Source organism: Necator americanus, chromosome IV, assembly GCF_031761385.1.
Source record: "Necator americanus strain Aroian chromosome IV, whole genome shotgun sequence".
Taxonomy (NCBI): domain Eukaryota; kingdom Metazoa; phylum Nematoda; class Chromadorea; order Rhabditida; family Ancylostomatidae; genus Necator; species Necator americanus.
The window spans coordinates 1,040,001-1,062,218 of record NC_087374.1 but is presented as its reverse complement, the minus strand read 5'-3'; the positions used below and the strand labels follow the sequence as shown (position 1 = coordinate 1,062,218).

The 22,218-nt window shown below is 37.2% G+C and overlaps 2 protein-coding genes across 3 annotated transcripts in view; one reads left to right on the top strand and one right to left on the bottom strand.

Annotated features, from left to right (window-relative positions):
- Nucleotides 1-1,130: 1,130 nt before the first annotated feature.
- RB195_000102 (uncharacterized protein) lies at nucleotides 1,131-12,360 on the top strand (the record flags this gene model as incomplete). The annotated part of the gene is made up of 11 exons (XM_064196255.1): nucleotides 1,131-1,201; nucleotides 6,702-6,852; nucleotides 7,737-7,913; nucleotides 7,982-8,116; nucleotides 8,613-8,729; nucleotides 9,964-10,032; nucleotides 10,329-10,460; nucleotides 10,523-10,646; nucleotides 11,713-11,847; nucleotides 11,927-12,072; nucleotides 12,148-12,360. The coding sequence occupies 11 exons, from the start codon at nucleotides 1,131-1,133 to the stop codon at nucleotides 12,358-12,360; spliced, it is 1,470 nt and encodes a 489-aa protein (XP_064052136.1).
- A 2,900-nt stretch (nucleotides 12,361-15,260) lies between these two features.
- RB195_000101 (uncharacterized protein) overlaps nucleotides 15,261-22,218 on the bottom strand; it is a gene marked incomplete at both ends in the record, with an annotated part of 7,626 nt that continues 668 nt past the window's right edge. For both annotated transcript variants that reach the window (XM_064196253.1, XM_064196254.1), the window contains 9 exons: nucleotides 15,261-15,362; nucleotides 15,582-15,669; nucleotides 15,999-16,127; nucleotides 18,845-18,960; nucleotides 19,025-19,132; nucleotides 20,019-20,115; nucleotides 20,783-20,890; nucleotides 20,965-21,077; nucleotides 21,240-21,320. In XM_064196253.1, the coding sequence (XP_064052134.1) occupies nucleotides 15,261-15,362; nucleotides 15,582-15,669; nucleotides 15,999-16,127; nucleotides 18,845-18,960; nucleotides 19,025-19,132; nucleotides 20,019-20,115; nucleotides 20,783-20,890; nucleotides 20,965-21,077; nucleotides 21,240-21,320 (942 nt within the window). The remainder of the gene's footprint in view (nucleotides 15,363-15,581; nucleotides 15,670-15,998; nucleotides 16,128-18,844; nucleotides 18,961-19,024; nucleotides 19,133-20,018; nucleotides 20,116-20,782; nucleotides 20,891-20,964; nucleotides 21,078-21,239; nucleotides 21,321-22,218) is intronic.

Here is a 22,218-nt window from a genome sequence, read left to right as displayed (position 1 = left end):
TTCTTAAGAGTAAGTGTAAACGCATTCTCAGTCTCCAGTTGAATTTTCCGTAGCAATTATTTACAACCCAATTTATTTATTTACAGTTATTTGAAAGACGACATAACATGTATGAAATCAGTTCCTCAATTGTTTACAAACAAAAAAAAACAGACATCAATCAATGGGTCACAAATTAAAACGATAGGGTTGCTTGAATTCAACAAACCTCTACACTATGTACATATGCATGTCTTTTTTTCGATATTTACAGTATTTTTTTCCGGTGCAAACGATCTGAAACGGTCCTAGAACAGTTTACATATTTCTTTAGGAATTAGATAACGTCTACATAGATTTCTTGAGAAAATGACTATTAGGGGGTGCAAATAATTTTTGAAGATTTTTTTTTGTAATCGTGAAGCTTTCCTCGTAGTAGTACATTTATTTTATTCGAAGTATCGTCTATCGTTAACTACTGCTCTTCACCATTTTTTAAACGGCATATGGATTTAGCATATAATTTTTTGGAAATATAATTTATATTTTTTTCAATGCCAAAAAATGGTGAAGAGCAGTAATTAACGATTGACGATACTTCGAATAAAATATACTACACCAATTTCTGAGAATAAAGCTTCAAGATTACAAAAAAAAATCCCAAAGCTCTGTTGTTTTGTTGTTTGTTTATGAGTTAGTAATGATAGTTTATGATTTATAATTTATAACCCTAAATCACGATTTTTAGACGTTAGAGATACATATGATTTGGATTCGACCCGGATGTAATAGTTTTTCACGGATTCAATGGGTAAATGTGCAGTGGATATGACCTCATATGTTTAATACTTACAGATATTAGCATGGATTAAAATATGAAATTTTTCTGGAATACAATATTTATTTTTGAGCATTCTATAGTCATAAGTGTATCCGTTTAATTGTTGAACATTTTTTATGACAATAAAAGAATGTAAGCCTAAGAACCCTAACAACACTTTAAAAAAGCCTAAACTTTAAAAATTTAAATGTTCGATGAAAATTTTAAAATACAACAGGTTAAAAATTAAGATGAGCACTTTGTTAGTGCTCCATTTTCTAAAAAAAAATTTTATCTCTCAAAAATACCTAAATCTAATTTCAGTTGAGAAATGTCACGACAGGACGACGTATCAGATCTGACGGTGAACCAAGCAGCAATATATGCGTTACAGATTGAAGCGTAAGTGTTTTTTTTTTCTCCCCGCTGAACTGAGCGTTAATGGATCTTCCTGACGTTTTTTTTTAGCCGTTCTTAAGTGCCCTATTTAAGTGCTACTTATTCGATGCTTATGATTAACTAGTCGTTAAATAATCTTGCTTGTTTCTATCCACTTCATCACCCTCATGTCATAGGTCTCAATGAACATTTGTTCCGCTTACCTCACGTTGTTTTGTAAGTGTTTGCGAATCTCGCGTAACTCAATCTATTTTTTCTCCTGCTAATACGCGCTCTTGAAATAATTAAAGATAACAGGAAGCTGAAATTAATTCCATGAGAACAAAGTCTCCTCGTTGAAATTTCTTACCTCTGCTCGATTTTCTTCTTTTTTTTTGTTAAAGCTATCACGAACCACGAAATTTTCCCCAATTTTTCGAGTTTTTCCTGTAGTTAAGGAGGGTGAAACGCACTCGGTGAGTCCACTATGAGGTCCGCTGTGACTGCACCACTGATCGGTCGATGGTTCGAAACCGTCCTAATGCCCACAAAGCCTTTCATCCCTTCGGGGTTGATAAATTAGTACCAGAATTGTCTGGGAGGAAAAAAACAGTGACTTGACCCATCGGCTAGCCCCAGCAAGTAGGTCATTGTGTAGCTCAACACGCGTTCCAGAACCTCAACGATTCCGGCAAAAGCGGATCGATACACTGGAGACATTATCCTTTTCTCGTTTTATATTATATTTATACTTATGCTCGCTTTTTTATATTCTTTTTTCCTTTTTTGCTCCTCTCTGCGCTGATATTTTCCTAACGATTAGAAGTTAGCTGTTAAATTGCTTATTATCTGAACATAAATAGTAAAAAAATTGGAAAATATTAAGAATGTTCACTTAGAAATTTAAAGTGATCATATTTTTGGTTTTTGAAAAGTTCACACGCGTTCTAAAACCTCAACGATTACGAATTCCAGAAAAATTGGCGTTGGCGCATCCCAAATGGATTGATACGCTAGTGACTTAATCCTATATCCTTTATATATTAAGTTTTTCAGTTAAACTTTCCCGTAACTCACCTAACCCGTACCGGAAATGTCTGGGAATAATTTTTTTATTAGAAAAAAGCAATTCCTAACCTTTCAAGGTCGTTGATCGCGGAATGACGGTTGTTTTGTGGCAATCGATCGATTCGCACACACATCCACACATCATTCCTCTATGTTAAAGTGCAATTTCTGTTTGCGTTCACACTACATTAATCCTCGAATAATCCCTATCTGTCATTCTGTCAGTTGCACTAACAGTGATGTTCATATGATTAATATTTTTTATGAAAAAAAAAACGTCTAGAACATACCTCAAAATTAATGAGGTGACTCTTCTGTCTGTTATGGGACAAGATCCAATTTATTTGGATTTGGACTTCGGATGAACTAAATTTTAGTATGTGTCATTCAGACTTTTTTAAATGACATCAAGTCAACGTTTGTTGAAAAGATTGATTAAAGGCATCGCTCCACGAATCTGAGGTGGTACGGATTTCAGGTGGAGTATTCGTATACGGAATCGTAGACTATAGAGAGAAGGGTGATTCCGTCCATTTCTTCCTAATTGACGTAAAAAACGGACCGGAAGATACGGCTTCGGGCAATCTGGCGCACTTTTTTCTACAAGGAGTTCGACTGGAGCGCGCCAGCCTTGTGCGGCGCCGTATCTTCCAGGTCGTTTTTTACGGCAATTGGGAAGAAACGTGGGCTGATGCCTTTAAGGTCTCTTACCTTGAACAGGACTAGTATTGTTGTCTCATATAAATATCTTCATGTGCATCATATTTTTACATTTTTATTATTACTACATTATAAAAGCGAGGTAATGTCGGGTGTAGCACAGTCGGTAAAAACTCTGATTGCGCCTGCACGATCGATAGTTTGAAATTCCCCTCCCTAACTAACAAACTCTTCATCTGATTGAACTGATTGATTAAATGCACCTAGAGCTTACTTATGTTTATGATGAGCGGAATCTACTAAAGGAAATCTGAGAACTATGGGTTTTTGCTTTTAACGCTTAAGGAAGGAAGAAACATCAAGCCACCATCAACACTCAGCGCTTTACATTAATTTTCGCCCCATTAATTTAAGCTACTATTTCCTTAAAAGGAGTGTTTCACTTAAAATTGGCGATATTTGGATTTCTTATGGACAATACGGTGGGTCAGGATGTGCACAATTTACGAATATGTGGGTGGCACCAACCAATTTCCCTTGTCGCGGACGCGGCATGCGCAGGAGAATGGAGCGTTTTGAGGGATCGTGGAAATTTTCTACGACGAATTTCAGGACAAGTAGGGGGGAATTGAGCGTGGATGCGTTCATACTCATAATTTGCGCCTTGAACCCTACATATATTATCCAGGAATGACCTCAACATCGTCTCAATTTCGTGATCGTGCTGTTTTCCTTACTAGGTTGATGCAAAAGAAATGCAGGCTTTTCTACCTAGGATCTAAATTATTATAACTCAGATCTAATAAAATTTATTTAATCAAAGTAATAATAGAAAAGGTGCTCGTCTTTTTTGATGTTTGAAATGATGCAAAAAGTTCGGAGAGCCCTGTTGCCGTTCCTTTGACCGCTCTTTTGACCTACCAAACCCATGCCGCAACGAGCGTGAGTTCGCACGTTTTGAGGAGACAAAAACTTGACAAGGGAGAGGAAAAAACATTTCGTTCCGTACAAGTTTTTTTTTCGATTTTTTTTCTATTTCGTGCAACGATAACTGATTATTTCCTCTTTTTTTCGGTTTTCCAACTCTGTGAACTCTAAATCTTTTGTTGGGTCATCGTTAACATACACATACAAGGCCTAGGTGGTTCAAAAACTTATTTACTCGCGGTTGTTTTGCCTCGTGACTGCTCCAGGATGATAACGCTATGTTTTCCATGCACAACAAATCAATGTAGCAATAATTAAGTTGGATACTGCATTTAATACGAAACGCGTGCATTATAAGGTGTATTTTTATAAACACATGTCTTTTCTCATTTATTCGAAATTTTATTCGAAATCTGAAATTGTTCTGGAATTTTGGAAATCGAAATTCTTCTCGGATTTATTGTCCGTATTAGAGAGGCCGTAGGCTTTTCTTTAGACTGCTCTACTGCTTTGTTTTTAAACTAAGGAAGAACTTTTAATCTACTCACTTATTTATTTATTTATTACTATTTACTTATTTACTTTCAATCCTAACATAATTAATATAGGAAATTCCAGTGTATAATACAGTGGATGAAGGTTAAAATAAATTAATTTACTAAAATTCGTGTTGATTCAATTTTTTTCTTTCGCATGAGTTAACGACTTCGACTTCAATTCGAAAAATTGTTAAATCTGGAAACGTATGTCAGCTATAGATTGATATTAAATATTAGTATATTAATTAAATCAAAATCGATCAATAAAATTATAATATTAATTAAATCCAGCTGAAATATGAAGTCAGTCTTTGCTCTTTCAAAAAAATCCACCAAATTGTTGAACCTAAGTGAATTAAAAGTTTAATTTCTTTGGATAGGATTTCCTTGGACAGTTATGATCTGTCAACAGTGGAGATCCAGCGAGGACCTCTTACCACTGCTCCATCCGACACCTGATCCAATATTAATGAATGAGATTTGTTTATTTGTTTGTTTGTTTTTGTAAAATTGTATATGTACAGCTGTATATAGAAACTCCTAGACTATCGCTGTATATATTGGCTTCTGTGTAAACAACACTCGCACGTAACTATTAAAAAATTAAAGTAAAAAATTTAAATTTACTTCAACTTCAAGAGTTCTATACAGAATTTTTGCGTCTTCTACCATCCACCTCACGTTTTATCTAGTATCGTATGTGTAACTGAGAACAATCTGTATTTTATTGTTTAAAGGCATCACTCCACGAATCTGAAATGGTACGAATTTCAGGTGGAGTATTCGTATACGGGATCGTAGATTGTGGAGAGAAGGGTCATTCCGTCCATTTCTTCCTAATTACCGTAAAAGGAAAATACGGCTTCGGGTGTTCTGGCGCGCTATTTTCTACAAGGAGTTCGACTGGAGCGCGCCAGCCTTGTGCGGTGCCGCTCTCCCGGGCTGTTTTTTGCGGCAGTTAGGAAGACAGGGACGGAATCACCCCCTCTCCATAATCTACTATCCCGTATGAGAATACTCCACTGGAAATAAGTATCACTCCAGATTCGTGGGGTGATGCCTTTGAGATGATCATTTTAAGCCAAAATTGAAACGGTGTCCACGTTCCTAATGCCCTCCTTGTTCCTGAATCCTGTAAAAGAGTCCCTCTACAGACTGTGTGAAATTGTGAAGATGTACGAGAAAACATCGAAAACCATGTCCTCTGGATCTGCTTTTTCAAAGTTGGCGGCTTAGCAAGAGCAGGAAGGAACGTCGCATAACGTCCATACCGCATACGTTTTGATGATTCCGCATTTCCTGCAGTTCAGGAAATTCACAGGAAATATGTCATCGTTTGTCATCCGATGCAAGGAATGGACTCTTTCATTTCTCAGCACAGTCACTACTCTATATCAGTTTGCTTCCATGCTGGGGTACCAAACAATTGAAACATCCTCCTTCACTACTCTGACTTGAACGCAATTCAGACCTATGAAAATCTTTTCCATGTATGGTGTAGTTTCCTAAAAGACGAGTAAGACGCGTTCGCCAAATCCAAAAATGGCGAATTTTTAATGGCTGTATGATATACCGCTGAAGGTGGACATCTCTTCTTTCTTCTCTCTCTCTCTCTCTCTCTCTCTCTCTCTCTCTCTCTCTCTCTCTCTCTCTCTCTCTCTCTCTCTCTCTCTCTCTCTCTCTCTCTCTCTCTCTCTCTCTCTCTCTCTCTCTCTCTCTCTCTCTCTCTCTCTCTCTCTCTCTCTCTCTCTCTCTCTCTCTCTCTCTCTCTCTCTCTCTCTCTCTGAAAGAATTCCGATTTTCTTGAATATTTCCCAGTTGGAAATGAGAAATTGGAAAAAAAATTCTGTTGGCTGCTGTTGGTTGATTGCTCTCTTTAAAGGTATCACCACAAGAATCTGAAGTGGCACGGATTTCACGTGGAGTATTCGTATACGGGATCGTAGATTATGGGAAGGAGGGTGATTCCGTCCATTTCCTCCTAAATGCCATAAAAAACGGTTAGGAAAATGCTGCTTCAAGCGTTCCGAGGCGCTATTTTCTACAACGAGTTCGATTGGAGCACGCCAGCCTTGTGCACGCGCCGCATCCTTCGGGACATTTTTTGGTAAAGGCAATTAGGAAGAAGTGGACGGAATTCCCACAATCTACGAACCCATCTGAAACTCGCACTACCCCAAATTTGTGGGGCGATGCCTTTAAGTGACTTCCATACAAGGGATTTGCTAACTACTTTAAGTTCACCTGATCGCGTTTTATTTTCCTCCAGATATTGTTGCTGATTTCTATCTTCATGTGATCAAACCCAACATGAACGGTATCTATTCCAGAGATCCAACGGAAGTGTTGACGCTTTCGGCGTCCACATCCGAACAGTGGATATTCGCTCCGATTGCGGTGATCATCCAACAAATGTCCATGAAGAAGCCTCCACCACAACCTCGTGAGAAAACGGAGACGAATACTGCGTTCTTTCTTGAGGTAAGAATAATTTTTTTTGCCAGCAGGTGGCATTTGAGCAAAGTTAGAGCGCAACAGTTTTTTGGGTATCATTCAACAAATTTCAGTAGGGCTATGCATAATGATGGAGTGAAGTGTTGCGTCGATGACGATTCTTTAACAATCCTTTGAGTTCAAAAATGTTTAGAGATTTGTAAATGAGAAAAATACAATCCCATCCGGAATTCCTTGCCCGTTTTCTGTTGACAGACCTACGTTTGGTTGGAATGTGCGAGAAATGTTCCGAAAACATGAACAAATAAATGTAGACATACAGTTTATCTTGTTGTTGTTTGGATTTAGTCATAGTGCAAACTTTTAGCCACGGAAATTATAAAAAATGATGTGAAAAACAAATTTCTGCCCGGACATGTGTAAAGGTTTTGAGAGAAAGATTTTATGGAAGAATCCGTAGGCCGATGTTTGTGATAAATGAATGAATAGAAACTGAGATGTTGTTAACGTTGAGAAAACATTTTCATGTGACGATGCAACAGGCACCGCTTGTACTGGTGCCGCTCGCAGTATATAGGTGTAGATAACAAGTAGAAATTACAAAAAATCGCATGGCCCCCATAACTCTGATGAATATAAAAAAATAAAAAATAAATTTTTAAAAATTCCCAATTTAAGATAAAAGTTTTTTAATTAAAAAAAAACCACTAAAATTCAAAGTAAAATTACTAGTTATTATTTATTAGATTACAATTGAACAAATTCTTCTTTGAAAAAAGAGAACAAGAGAAAAAAAATGATCTCAGCGATACAACTACGTTTCCAAATCTAGTCTTCGTCACCACTCATACAACAAAATTGTGTGAATTATATTTATTGAACTGGAGTAAAATTATGAAAAACTATTGCAGACTGTTGTCCCATTCCTTTTCGCTGGTCTTGGATTGATTTTTGCCGGTCTTCTGCTCGAGGACGCAGAAACTTGGACATTCTTCACGGAACTACCGGATGCTGTCACTTTGGTGCCGACTTTGGTCGGCTTAAAAGGAAATCTCGAGATGACCTTAGCGTCAAGGCTATCCACATTGGTATATTATGAGATTTTGAAAAAAAAGTGAGTTCGATTTGCCACCTCCCCTAATGTCCTTCTTTTCAGGCAAACCTTGGATTTATGGATACAAGCAAACAAAAATGGCAAGTAGCAGTATCTAACATGGCCCTGATCCAAACGCAGGCTATCGTTATATCATCAATTGCTGTGGTACCTGCTGTGGTTTTAGGAGAAAAACCGGTACGAATACAGCAATATTTATTTATTTATTTATTTATTTATTTATTTATTTATTTATTTATTACGCTCAAAGGCGTGCCCAGAGTAAGAGGCAAGGAATGAATACAAATAAACAATAGAAAATAAAGCAACGAGAAATAAGTAGAATGAGAATAAACAGGGAAAAGTCACGCGAACAGTAAAGCAAGGGACAATTTAGTAATTTTAAAAAGCACATAATCTAAATTAATTATAAACAAAAAAAGAACATTAATATGAAAATAAATACATGAACAAAAACAATACAACTACTTAAAAAGCATTCAGATACAGTACAGATCTACATATAAAACTAATAACTCAGTAGCAACCATTTTACTTTTACCATTTTTCTTTACCTTGAATTTCTTGCCTTGTACCTTCTGGAAATTTTTCGCTACATAGTTTTGCTCTCAAATTATTTCAGGATCGCTACTTTCCCATTTTTGTTCATTTGGGAAATTAATTTTTTTTTTAGTTTGCTGTGTGCGATTTTTTCTGTGTTCTCTTGTCCGCAGTTGCAACTGCATCGCTTGCTTCGTTACTGCTGGGAGTACTGATGATCGGTGTTGTCATCATGGCAAGGCAATTCAAGGTAAGGCTATGTTTTCAGTTAAAAGGGGGTCCTGAGAAGTTTATCCGGGACGACACAGACGCTACGACACACATAGTACTATCTACTGCACCACAGCCTTCAAAGCCTGTTTATGTTGTTCAGTCAAAACGATCTGAATTGTGGAGAAATACCGTGACCAGGTGCGATCGAATCCTGAGGGAGCGATGGGACCAACGCTAGCTCTCTGATCGAGCTGCGGAACTGAACAAGGTCATCTGAATCTTGTACCAGATGGGACATTCATTCCAACTTTACCCCTCGGTTTGAACAGAAACATCACCTTGGTACCTAGATCATCTTGAGTAAAGGTAGCGTAACACGAAAATGAAGGTGTTAAGATCTATCCACGAAAAAAATCGGGTTAGGAGCGTAGATGACACAATTATCCCGCCCAATTCCTCCCAGATTGTTGGCAGGACCACTTTAGTTCCTATGAAATATGCTAGAACGCCCCACCCTTGTACTTTTTTGTACTTTTTCCGGTTCCCTCAGCAGCGTATTTGTTGGTTTCACTTGAATAGGCTGCTGAGGGAGACCTCACTGATTCTTGGTCTCTCCCTCCCCCCTGGATCCGAGTCGTGCACAACACAATGGCGGTGCATTTTCACGTACCTCTAGGAAACTAACTCTGCCTGTTTCCCACGATGTTTTTCAGAATGATTGGGGGGAGAGAGGGTAGAATTGAGCCGGGTTATGCTCTCATATTTGGAATTTGTAATCTACACCACCATATCTGCCCCACCAAGACCATCGTCAATTTCGTGACACGGTCCCTTTAAAGGCATCATTATATTATTCTGAGGTGGTACGGATTTCAGGTGGAGTATTCGTTTACGGGATTGTAGCTTATGGAGGAGGGGATGATTCCGTCCATTTCTTCCTGATTGCCGTAAAAAACGGCCCGGAAGATACGGCTTCGGGCGTTCTGGCGCACTTTTTTCTACAAGGAGTTCGATTGGAGCGCGCCAACCGTGCACACACGCCGCATCTTCCAGGTCGTTTTTTACGGCAATTAGGAAGAAATGGACGGAATCATTCTTCTCTCCATAATCTACTATCCTTTATAAGAATACTCCACCTGAAATCTGCACCACCTCAGTTTCGTGAAATGATGCCTTTAAGAGTATATTGGATTTTTAGCGCTCATATTTCACGTTCAAAATTCCTGAAGTAGTATTTTTTTGAGGTGAAGTCCATAAAACTTTGATTCCAGATGAATCCCGACAACATCACGACGCCAGTTGCTGCGTCATTAGGAGACGTGTCTACATTATTTATCCTTGTAAGTTATAATTAATTCTTCGCAACAGAATCGGTTTCAGGAATTACACAGGCACTGTTCCTTGTATGGGTTCTAAAAACTTCTCTATGTGTGGTCCTTTTACCGAGTGCTATTTATTTGCTTTATTTACTTTAATTTACTTTTAAGACTAACCATGTGTAGGTGAGGAAAAATGACAGAAGTAGAAGAATCGTGTGAATAATTTTATGTACAAGAGAAAAAACTCAACTTATTTTTCTGGATGATGAAGGTTCTTGGTTGTATGGTGCCGTGAATCGTGAAACTTTTTCTTTGAGCTTGGACTTGGAACCTTACTAATGAGAATTCGGGAACAATACTGTTGGATTCTCGTTCTGCTCCTACTTTTCTTCTATGGAATCGCTGTCGTTGGAGCGTTCATCGCATCCGAAGATCAGTTCACTGTTGAGGTAACTGTTGATATTTTGAGTAAAATATTGCGTAAACAATTTCAAACATTAGCCGACTCTAGGTTCTAAAACATGGCTGGTGGGCTGTACTTGCTGCAATGTCAATAACTACTCTTAGTGGTTTTGTGCTCAAGAGTTCCATGCATAAATATCCTCCAATTGCCGCTTTTCAACCGCTCATCAACGGTAAGCGGATTTATAGTATAGTGGGTGGTTTTGAGGATTTCTTTGGAACAATGTGCCTAAAAATCGGTAGCCAAAAATCTAAAAATCGTAAAAAAAATAAAATAAAAAAGCTGTTACGACGCTAGCATTGTCTTTAGTATTACATGAAAAATTACCTTTACTTAAACAATTTCGTCAAAATTACTAAAGAGTCTCATCAACATTCTTAAACAGAGGCGACTCGACAACTCTGGACCAGAATCCAGAATACGGGTATACGGTCGGGTTAAAACGGCCTCGAACTCGATCCAGTTGCGTAGGCGGTTACGCTGGTAGCGGTGCAGTGGAGTGGAGCGGTTAGGACCAACGAGGCACCCTTGCCAGCCACCACTCGTCGCTGCAGTTCCCGATAGTCCCATCCCGATCCTGGCCTCTCCTTCAATTGTGCTACTTCGAACGCAGCCACCTGCGCAGTAAGTACATCTCCTTTTGATCCGATTGTAGCGCACCAGGTTCCCTGCGTGGTTCTCCGTCGGGAACAAGCAGCAGGATGGGATGGGCATGTGCAACGCCAGACGAATCATCGACAAGGTACATCGCGCCGTCTCAACGATGGTAGCGTAGACGAGAGCATCCTAGAAGAGAGCTGCTGGGATTTATTGCCGCTAGAGTCACTCGCTTCTGGAAACATGACGTCACTTTTTTAAAATCAAACCTTCCATAGCCCCTTTCGAAAAATTCCCGACTACCACCTTATTTGTGGAGTGCAGCAAACACTTTTTTTGCTGAGTAAAATAAAGTTTTCAATTCTCAATTTTTCAAAATTGAATTCTGTCGTAATTTAGATCACAAATCGACAAAAAAATGAGTGTGCTAAGGCTGGACGCTCCTCGATAGCTACTCACCATCCTAGAGTTAAGCTTACTGCAGTAGGATCCTACAAAAAGTATGGGAAGCTGGACACAATTTCTGGAACACATTGAGTTGTAACCTAACAATATCCTTTTACACGAGCACATAAGTCTCTACCAAACTTAGGAATTACTTTGGAAAAACAAATCTTCTTACAAGAAAGTTTTTTTTCCAGGTGTTGGAGGGAATTTAGTATCCGTTCAAGCTAGTCGTATAAGCACAGGATTACATCGATCACGAAAAAATCAAACACGAGATCCGAAAAGTTTGTGGACTTATGCAAGTCCATGGCATGCGTTTATAGTCACTCGTAAGTCTCGTAAAGTTGTAAAGTTGAGGTTCACAAGTGAGTTTAAGGTAAGGAGGTTTGATTTAATCATAATTTTCAGACGAGGATTCCGTGGCTGCACGAATTCTTATGGGTATTTCAATTCCGGGAAATCTAATCTTTATGAACATTATTTTTATGTTCGATTGTGGATTCGTTAACACTGTTCGATTTACTCTAACGTTCCTACTAGTTTCCCTCACACAGGTACTCTTCTCATAGCTCTCAGGAATTACAAAAAAGCTAAAATATCCCCTTTATTTACATTTTCTTCGTTTACAGATTATTTTGCTACTTTATTTTTGTCAAATCCTTGTACGAGTGATGTGGCGGCTTCGAATCGATCCGGACAGTTCAGCGATCCCATTGCTGACGGCAGCCGGTGATCTAATGGGTGGTGTGTTCCTGATCGGTTGTTTCTGGCTGGCGTCAAATGTTTACGGGATGAAAGTTGGACAGGAATATTTCCCGAACCAGCACTTCGGGGTCCATTAGTGATTGAGTCATAGACATTTTTCATAGGATTTAGGAACGTGAACGTAGTACAGGTTTCAATAACAGATCTTTTCCTGATTTTTCAAATCAAAAGGTTGTAAACGATCGTTATTGCAAGCAATATTGATCTTCTCTTTTATCTCCAGCAATTGTCTGTTGATATTTAAAAAAAAAATCCGGGTTTTACTCATTAGAAGAGAGAATTTGACAGAAGAACATATAAAGCTTTTGTATAGTTTTTTTTTATTTTAGTTCGTTTTTTTTCTCAAAGCCTGAACAAAGCGTTTTTTCTAGGAAAGCAGTAAGTTTTCTTGAAATAATCACTGAAATATATGTGACCGCCCTGGGAAGCCAAAGTATGCGGGACAGAAAAGAACGTTATCGATCGACGGTGCGCTTGTAAAACAGGAAATCTTTCGAAGCACAAGAAAAAAACACCTAATAAATATCTATAAATAAACGAAAATTTTTGTTCTATTTCTGTTAAACCTCAGTATCGTTAAGGAGTATTTCTTTTCGAGGAATCTGACCTTTTTCCTTTTTTTGAACTTTTGCTCACGTAGATCACAAATTTAGCATCAATCCACCACAAGAACAGCAAAAGGATGGGGATGAAACAAGTTTAAAAAGTACTGTAAGCGAATTTCCCCTTTTTCTAAAGAATCGCTACTAGCCAGCGAATTTAGTGCCATTTGAAGCGAAAATCCAGGTTTATTTATCCTTCCATTTGTTGGTTGCGATGATTTTTGAATCAGCTGCATTCTAGCAAAACTAAGTGAGGAAATTAGGAGAAATAATTCCTGATACACTCTTTCTTCTTTTTCTTCTTAGTGCTTAGGATTCTTAGTGCTTTTCCTTACGGTATGTAGAGTAACGGTGCACAAGTACCGTTACGATGACAGCAAACCGGAACTGCATCTCTAGTTGGTGCGAAAAAAATTGGTGAAAAATCGGCCTGCTTCAAATTTTAATGAACTACTAGGTTTATTCTGGATTACTTTACGAATAGGTGTTTTTCTGGAATCCCCAGTAGTAAAGTATAGTTTTCTAAATGATTCTGAACTACAATTTGTGCTACAAAAAATAATCCATGATTGTTAAAAGTCATTCCCCATTCTGGACCTATGTATGGACAGGACGTCAAACCTGCCTACAAAGAGCACATAAGCACAATCAATAAATCAAATCAATACCAATCCAATTAATCTATAGATCAAATTAAACCGAGTTAGGTAAAATTGGTACAGTTGTATTTGGAATTGTGAAAATTATACGCAAGTGTTGATTTTATTCAACTTATCTATGAAAGATATAATCGAGATGAAATCACGATGAAATTAATGATCATCTTGATCAATGAAGGATGAAATGAATGATCAAATCTGGATGAGATGAAAGTTGCTTCGGGCAGAAAGAATTACAAGGAGAAGACAGAATTTTACGTTAAAATAAGTAATTAAGTAAAATAAATAACTTACCTTGAATTGGAATCACAAATACAAAGAAAAAATGAGAAATTTGCAAATATTAATCAAAATAGCATTCGTCAAAATCAACATTGTTAGAAATATGAGGTGAAAGAGTCCGGAAGCACTGGCTCCCCCCTCTGCTCAAAGACGTACGGATGGGATCGGCAAAAATGATTGATTGTCTCCGTAGCCATACATGATGTCCACCATTTGTAGATCAAATAGAGATTGCAGATCAAATGATGAATCAAATAAAAAAAACTGGAAATAAATGATTTAGGAATGTTTTAGAAACATACTGATTTGATATCTGCTCCACTACAACACTATAAGAATAAAGTTTACAAAATCATGTTCTTGTTTTTGTTTTTGTTTGTTTGTTTTTTTAAAGAAACCTTGAAGATTTTTGTTTTTTTTTCAATGTGTGATTTTTTCTAATGTGCAGAAGTCCGACTATATCCTGCATCCTGAAGATATCCTCCTCTACAGGGCATGGAATTATGTAGTTGTAAAACAAAAGCTTTTTTTTTTCGAGTTTGCTGGGAATTGGTCAAAAAGTACCATGGATGTGGAATATACCACTATTTGATTTTTATTTATTTATTTATTTATTACATTTATTTATTCACATCCATATTCAAAAGGATAATTTCACATACACGCAACATACTTTTGTGGCAAAATTCTGGACTCTTCGTCTGATCCCTGAAAGCCTCATTTTCAAAGTTGATGATGTGAAGAAAAATAATGTTGACAATACGGATATCGATGGAAAATAATTGTTTTAACAAAAAATGCAGTTGTTTTAGTATCTTGTGACCAACATTGAAATCTTTAAAAAAGGCACGGTTAAATTTGAAACCCTGAGGACTTCAGGACAACATTTATTCGCTTCGCCCGACATTCATTCCCGATTCCGGTGTGGGGCTGTCGACATTGCCTCGGGATCCTATTGGTGATGTATGGGACCATTCCCACTTGAAGTTTTTCATTTTTCTGATAACTCTCTACAGATTCTGATCCGAACGTAAACATTTACATCGCTTTCTGTTTTAAATTGGTTGTTGCCCTTCACTGCCTGGTTAATTCTCACTGATCCGAGTATCACAAGAGAACATCGGGAAAAATCTTGTGCTTCTTCGGATTTAACGCAAACGAACTAGGATTTAAAGAATATTGATCAGTCATTATTAGTCAAATACACTCCAAAAACTGATTGTCTGACAAGGGTATCCAGGATTTCATGAAATTGAGTAATTCGTTTGAAATAACCACACTTGAATCATGCTAATCACTTCGATTTTTCTGACTCCTCCCAACCTACAGAATTTACACCTTCTTTTCTGTGCATTGTTCTTTCCTTGGATAGCAAGAAAATATTTATTAAAAACTATTTACACATATTACAATCAAACAGAGAAATGGAACTCTCTAGTCACCGTCGCATTCGTAGTCGCAGTGAACAAATGCTCGTTCAACGAAATCCAACTTCAGCAGTTTTTGTTCGAGGGGATGTGAAATATCGTGCGTTATCTAAAAATTGAATTTTCATTGCCTGTGTATAAATAGCATTTATTTTTAAGGTATATGTATTTAAAGAGAAAAGCTGTTACAAAAAACTGCATAATTACACCAGTTAGAGACTGAATGACACAGATTACTCAGAATTTGGGAGTTTTCTCAGAAATTAATTTTATTCCTTTATAATATTTTCTAGGCGCAGAGAGAATAGGAAAACCTGGATACACAAACCTTTAACGGTAGATTTTCATCCATGACAATGTGTAATTCGACCATTGCTTTAAGTCCTGTGTAATAGACCATTAAATGATGGATTTGTCTAAATTTTCACAGAATTTATTTTATTTATTAAGAAAAAATTGAAATATCAAGAAAAAATAGAGCTGGTTCCGGAAATTTTAGAGCTACTCGCTAAGTTCGAAAATTTTTGGATTCTTCCGCTGACCTCGATATTACTTGAGATGTAACGGCAGGCGTTAAAAATTGATAATCTCAATCTAAAACTGTTCATAAAATTCCAAATCTATGTCTATATTTTTATGTTTTTTTTTAAATTTACCACCATTCAAATGTAAAACGTGAAAAGGCTGTAATACGCGTGGATTACTGCATACACGATAAAATTATATTCCCTTGAAAATGACTTACCGTATTCTTTCGTCGTGTTCGATAACTATTTTTAAAATTCGACTCATCTCATCGCGTTCGGCACGTACTCCAACTAGTACAGGAACATTTTGGATCGCGTGATGGAACCATGATGTGGCTATCAAACCACTGAAATCAAATTTTTCTGCTAAAGGCATTTTTGCTGCCGTTCAATCAGAAGCTGCTCAATCAAAATCCATTAATCAGTATGTTCTCGGGAGGTTTTTCTTCATTTGCAAGCAATATTATATTGCTAATATTATATTATATTATATTATAATTATATTATTATTTATTATTATATCATTATTGTATTATTATTATATTATTATTATATTATTTATTATTATATTATTATATTATATTATATTGCCATTATTATTAATATTATATTGCTATATTAGATCTAAAAGTTCAGAGTTTGTTGAGGGATGGAGGTAACCCGTATGTACGGCTGCGTTTTAATCCTGGGAGTTTGTGTGTGTGAGAAACCCACATCTACACGCTTTCTCTTTCTACCTCTCCACTAATGTTTATTTGTTTATTTATTTATTTCTCTATCTAGCCTACCTTTGGTTTCCTTATTTATCATCAATTTCTACTGTCATTTCGACAAATTCTGAGCCAAGTATCCTCGTTATTGACCTGTTCCCCCACTTAAGGGAGGTTCGAGATTATGTACATTATAACATGGTCACTCCTCTACATTATGGACTACTGTATACTTTTACTGTAAAGTAAAAATACAAGAATTACTGTAAAGGATAAAGTAGAGGATGAGGTGTCTGGCGATCCTATGATCGATTAGATTTAGAATTTCAACGATCTAAGATGAGAGATGTTAGGCCAAAGGAAGAACCGTTGACGTTTTTCCTGGACAAAACCTTTGAGCAAGAAAGGGAATCCCACTGTCATGGTCCATGGTCATGCATCTTCACATGGATTTCTTTAAAAAATATATGTTATATAGATGCGTATACATATTTCTTGATCGAGAAAAAAAAACAAAAAAAAACCAACCACACGAAAGCGACGAACGAGCGGGTAATGCCCGCTTGAACGAATCGGAGATCAAATGAGATGTGAGTGATTGCGCTTGATCTCCAAAGATGTACCCATCCAGACAAATTTGGGAATTTTCTGATGTACTTTGCAAACTAGATAAGACTAGGTAAGAGTAGAGTAAGAGGTCAACTCAGCCGCTGTCTAGACTCTTATTCTTGCCAAAATGAGGGAAAAATCATGAGATTAAAGGTGCCGTTAGATCATTTGTCCTTCTCCTTCTCAAGTCCACTTCCCGCTCTAATTGATAAGGGAATCAACGGGGGTGAGCGATGAGATCCAAGACACGTACTCCATCCATAGTTCACGAATTTGGAGGATAGAGCGTTTGATTGGATAAATCACGTTCGATTCCAGCTCTTCAGGCTCTGTGGAGGGCGATCCCGCCGAGACGTTGGGAACGAATAAAGGATTAAATAAGGATTAATAATAAAGGACAACATCGTGTTCTCGATTTCGCTCGTGCTCGTTTTTGTGCTCGATTTAAGAAAGCAAATACTGAAATATCATCATGCCGAGGTCTATTGAAAGTCATTTAAAGTTAGTTTAAAGTTTCTGGCGTTAATCAATCCGTTTGGGACCCGCGCCACCACGTTCACTTCAATTCAGAATCGTTTGAGGTTTACGAACGTGTAACTGGCCCACACAATGACTTGTGGGGCTAGCCGATGGGTCAATTCAGTGTTTTTATCCTTCCGGACGAGTCTGCTACCAATTTATCGACCCCGGAGGCAAGAAAAGATTGACAGGCGCTAGGGTGACGGTAAAGTGGACTCGAACCTCCAGCCCCTAGTGCAGACAAAGCGGAACTTCTTACCGACTGCGCTAAAGCCAATCTTAAAGGACTCTAAAATTATTTTAATCCGTTGAAATGAAGCAATTCGTTTGAAATTTTGTCTTAGAGGGTTCAGGAATTTCGCTGGAAAAATTTAAAGCTGCGATTCCGTGGGCGCATTGAGAATTACACAATGTTTCGCTCGGAGGTATTCATTTACGATGACGGTTAGATCTACCGTGTTTATCCCGTTGGCCTCCTTTAACGTTACAAACTTACTTTGGTGTCATCTATTCAAAAAAAAATTCGAAAAAGAGAACGGAGAAACATTTCCGACGACACTGTTTTGAGCATTTCATTTTGCATTTCCTAAGGCAATGATTGGTTCCATTTGTTTCATATAGAAATTGGAGGAACTTAAGGAGTAATCGATGGTGCTGATCACGGATACACGTAATCTGTAGACATTATCTACAAGTAATAATAATCAATTAATTTTTTCCTGTGCAACTGACACTTTCGGATTCGCAGAATGCCGACAAAATGACGATTTTTTAATTGTGGACATCGGTATTTCAAAGAGAATGCCTTCAGATATTGATGCTAACCTTGAGATTCTTGATATCGACCTATTTTTTTTTTAAATAAACTTTGAAAACCAAAATAGTTAGTTTTTTTACAACTGGTCACAATTACATCTATCGAGGAACTTTTGTACTCTCTAAGGTAATCCACAGATGTCTATGATAAGGAATCTTACATCTTATAAATAAATCTTGTATACCTTATAGAAAGAATTTAATCTAAAAAAAATCTAAAAATAATATAAACTAAAAAATATAATATAATATACATAATAATATAATCTATAAAAAAGATGTTATAGAAAATGACTTTCTATTTGAGTACTTGATAAGCACACTTCCTTTCTTACATTGATATCAGATATCAGTTTAAAAAAAACCGTGTTGCCAGAGGACGCACTGGTAATGAACTATTGTACACTAACCAAACTAAAATAGCGCCAACAGGATCCGCATAGGACCAGTATCTGTCGCCAATTGTTGCACAAACAACAGCCACAAGCGATGTCCCAATGTCGTTACGCATATCCATAGCAAGAACCTTAAATTTCAATCGTTTTGCGTAAGTCAACTAGTTAATTACCGACCAGAAGACCCGATCACACCTTTGACGACGCAGTTCCTCGCTTGTAACAAATTACCATCAAAATTATCTTGATACTTGATCCACCCAACATAATAGCCAGGACTAAAATATCTACTTCAGGATCGATCTAAAATATATATGTGCTTAATTTTGAAAGTCATTGAGAATACAGTACTTACGTCCACATTCTTCTACATACTCTACCGTTTCGCTACTCGTTCAAGGGAAGAAATGAGGAAATGGCCGGAGTATGGGTGTTACACGCGTGTCGCTGGTGACCTAGCTACATATCTCCTACGCCTTTGCATATGGTGCTAGGTATCCTGGGAAACTTTCTCGGTTAAAGGCATCACTCCACGAATCTGAGGTGGTGCAGATTTCAGGTGGAGTATTCGTATACGGGATGGGAGGCTATGGAGAGGAGAGTGATTCCGTCCATTTCTTCCTAATTGCCGTAAAAAGACGGCCCAGAAGATGCGGCGCCGCACAAGGCTGGCGCGCTCCAGTCGAACTCCTTGTAGAAAATAGTGCGCAAGAACGCCTGAAGCCGTATCTTCCGGGCCGTTTTTTACGGCAATTAGGAAGAAATGACCGGAATCACCCCCCTCTCCATAGTCTCCTATCCCGTATACGAATACTCCACCTAAAATCCGTACCACCTCAGATTCGTGGAGTGATGCCTTTAAGGGAATAATAATAATAATAACTCAGTTCACACCTCTACCACCTTTGAAAAGATACTATAGGTGGAAATCTTCGGATAAGCAGCTCCACATCGGTTTGTACGTAATTTTTGGAGTAGAAAACACTACTTTTTTCCCCAAAGTGGCTGATATTTGGTATGACCGAAAATTTCAGTGTAAAAAATGCAAATATTCAAGCTTTGCGTTAGCTCGGATCAAAATTCATCCCGCCAGAAATTGACATCTTCGGGATTTGCTGTCCCCTTCTCCGTGAATTTTAAATCTAACCGAATTGAAACGAGGAAAAAATCAAACCATTAAGGACTGCACCTTTCCTGTGAGTATTGCTGTTACGGACTGCATTATGAGGAACATGTTGGCGATACCCATAATGACTGAACATAAAATCACCCCCAGCAACTCCAGCCTAAAATAAATAAACACCGAGTCTGTTATCATAAAATTAAAAACAAAAAGATTTCCAACGATTTTCCACTAAAAATTTCACGAAATTTCTCATTTGAAAAAACCTACATCCGAACATACTTTACAAAGATTGCAGTTTTGAATGTTAGAAATGAGATTCCTAGCTTTTCGGTTAAAAAAGATAAACTTATAAAAAAAACATTAAAAAAAAACATTTTACTTGACGTGCAACTGCTACGTTGGATTTGTTTGAGATGCGACCAAGATCTTAATCCTCTGTTTTTTTCAAAACGAAAAAAAACAGAGAAAAAGTCTTCTGAGTCGACGAAGCGACTATTGTAGAAGGGTAGAATGAAAGTATTAATAGTTAGTATTTTCAATAGTATTAATAGCAGTATTTATCTATAATTTATTTATTTACAATTATTGTATTTATAATTATTTATTAATTATTCGACGAAGCGACTACTGTAGAAGGATAAAATGAAAGAAAGTTGTAAAATCCAGAATAGAGTATGCATAATTGATGGTTTTGGAAAAAAAAACTGCACTAAAAATAAATTTGAATGGGAGTAGAACGTTCTCATCGATTAAGTATGTCTCAGTTAAGGAGGATCAGAACTCTTGAACACAATTGAAATGACCCTCTTCTGGATAAATCGACAAACCTTGATCTTCCTCGAGGATATTTGTAATAGTTAGTGTTTTTAATGAGCCAAAGACATACACCCAGTATTAGACTCGTAGTAATATCCATAAAGGAATCGACAAATGTACTGTAATAGGAGCGCTTCTCTATTTTAAAACATTACCTTACGTATAATATATACGTATGTAACAATTACCTTACCTAACGATCGATAATGATCCTGACATTATCGATGCAAAAAGATTTGCAAAAAGTAGGCAAATATTCAGCATTAACAATATTCGAGCCAATATTCGATCAGGACCTCTTTCCATCTACAAAAAAAGGATAAATTATGTTAAGCCGGAATGAGTGCAAAAAAAATCCAAAATAACATAAGTTAAGTCGGACTGATTTGCGAAAAGTATTTATTTAGTGTCGGAATGAAAACGTTTTCTTGAAAAATTTCCTAGTAACGAGTACATATGCAACGTTACCTCAAGAATTTTTTCTTCTCCTTCGACAAGCAGTCGATCAGTCTCGAAAACCTCTTGTAACTCTTCCAGCTCTCTATAGTACTGAAATACAGAAGACCGAGAATGCAATGTAATATTGATGCAAATAAAAATAGAAAAGAAAATAGAAGAAATATCGAAAAAAAAATATTTTTAAAAAATTCAGAAAAAAAAGACTAATGGGATTGATATGACGCTTTAATGCTCGTGTCACTCATTTTAAGAGTATTTTAATTTATTCTATTTTAAAAGTATTTTAACTTAACTGATCCATAAAATCCAAGTATCACTCGCTCATTATTTACCTTCGCATGCGACGAAAATGAAAAAGTCCGTGTTCTTATCGTTATCGCATCCATGGCCTTGTATAGAAGGAGCACATATTTGTTTCCTCTCGATTTTGCTGAGGTTGCGAATTTTACGCCAGGAGTGCTGGCGCTATTGCCCCAGGGATCAAGCGAAATCCATGGATTGAAAAAATGAAATTTTATTTATGGAAACTTTTATGGAGGAATTATTTCTGGAGGAAATTGTTTCTATTTTTCAGTTAAACAGTTAAAATATCCTCGATTAATTTGAACGAAATCTGCACTGAAAAATATTCGACGAGGATATCTGTAAACATAAGTTTGTTGTTTCATTGCTGGACGTAAACAAGGAATGATTTCATTGTATTTTGAGAAAAGAGCTTTCTATTTTCGTAATTTTCCAGCAGCACTCTGGCTATAGTCACGCTCACATCTTTCTGGATTCGTTAACTTGCTACCAAACTTTTCTATGAAGATTAAAAAGCTGAGATGACATCCTTGGAACTCATTCAGGCGGAGATCATTCATTCATTCATTGTACAGGCTGAACACGCCGTTCCTAACCAGCCAAGCATTCAGAGTTGATGTGGAAGGTGTAGGTATCCCTAGGTGTATCCCTCCGTATCGATTGATCTACCTCGCACCAATTCACT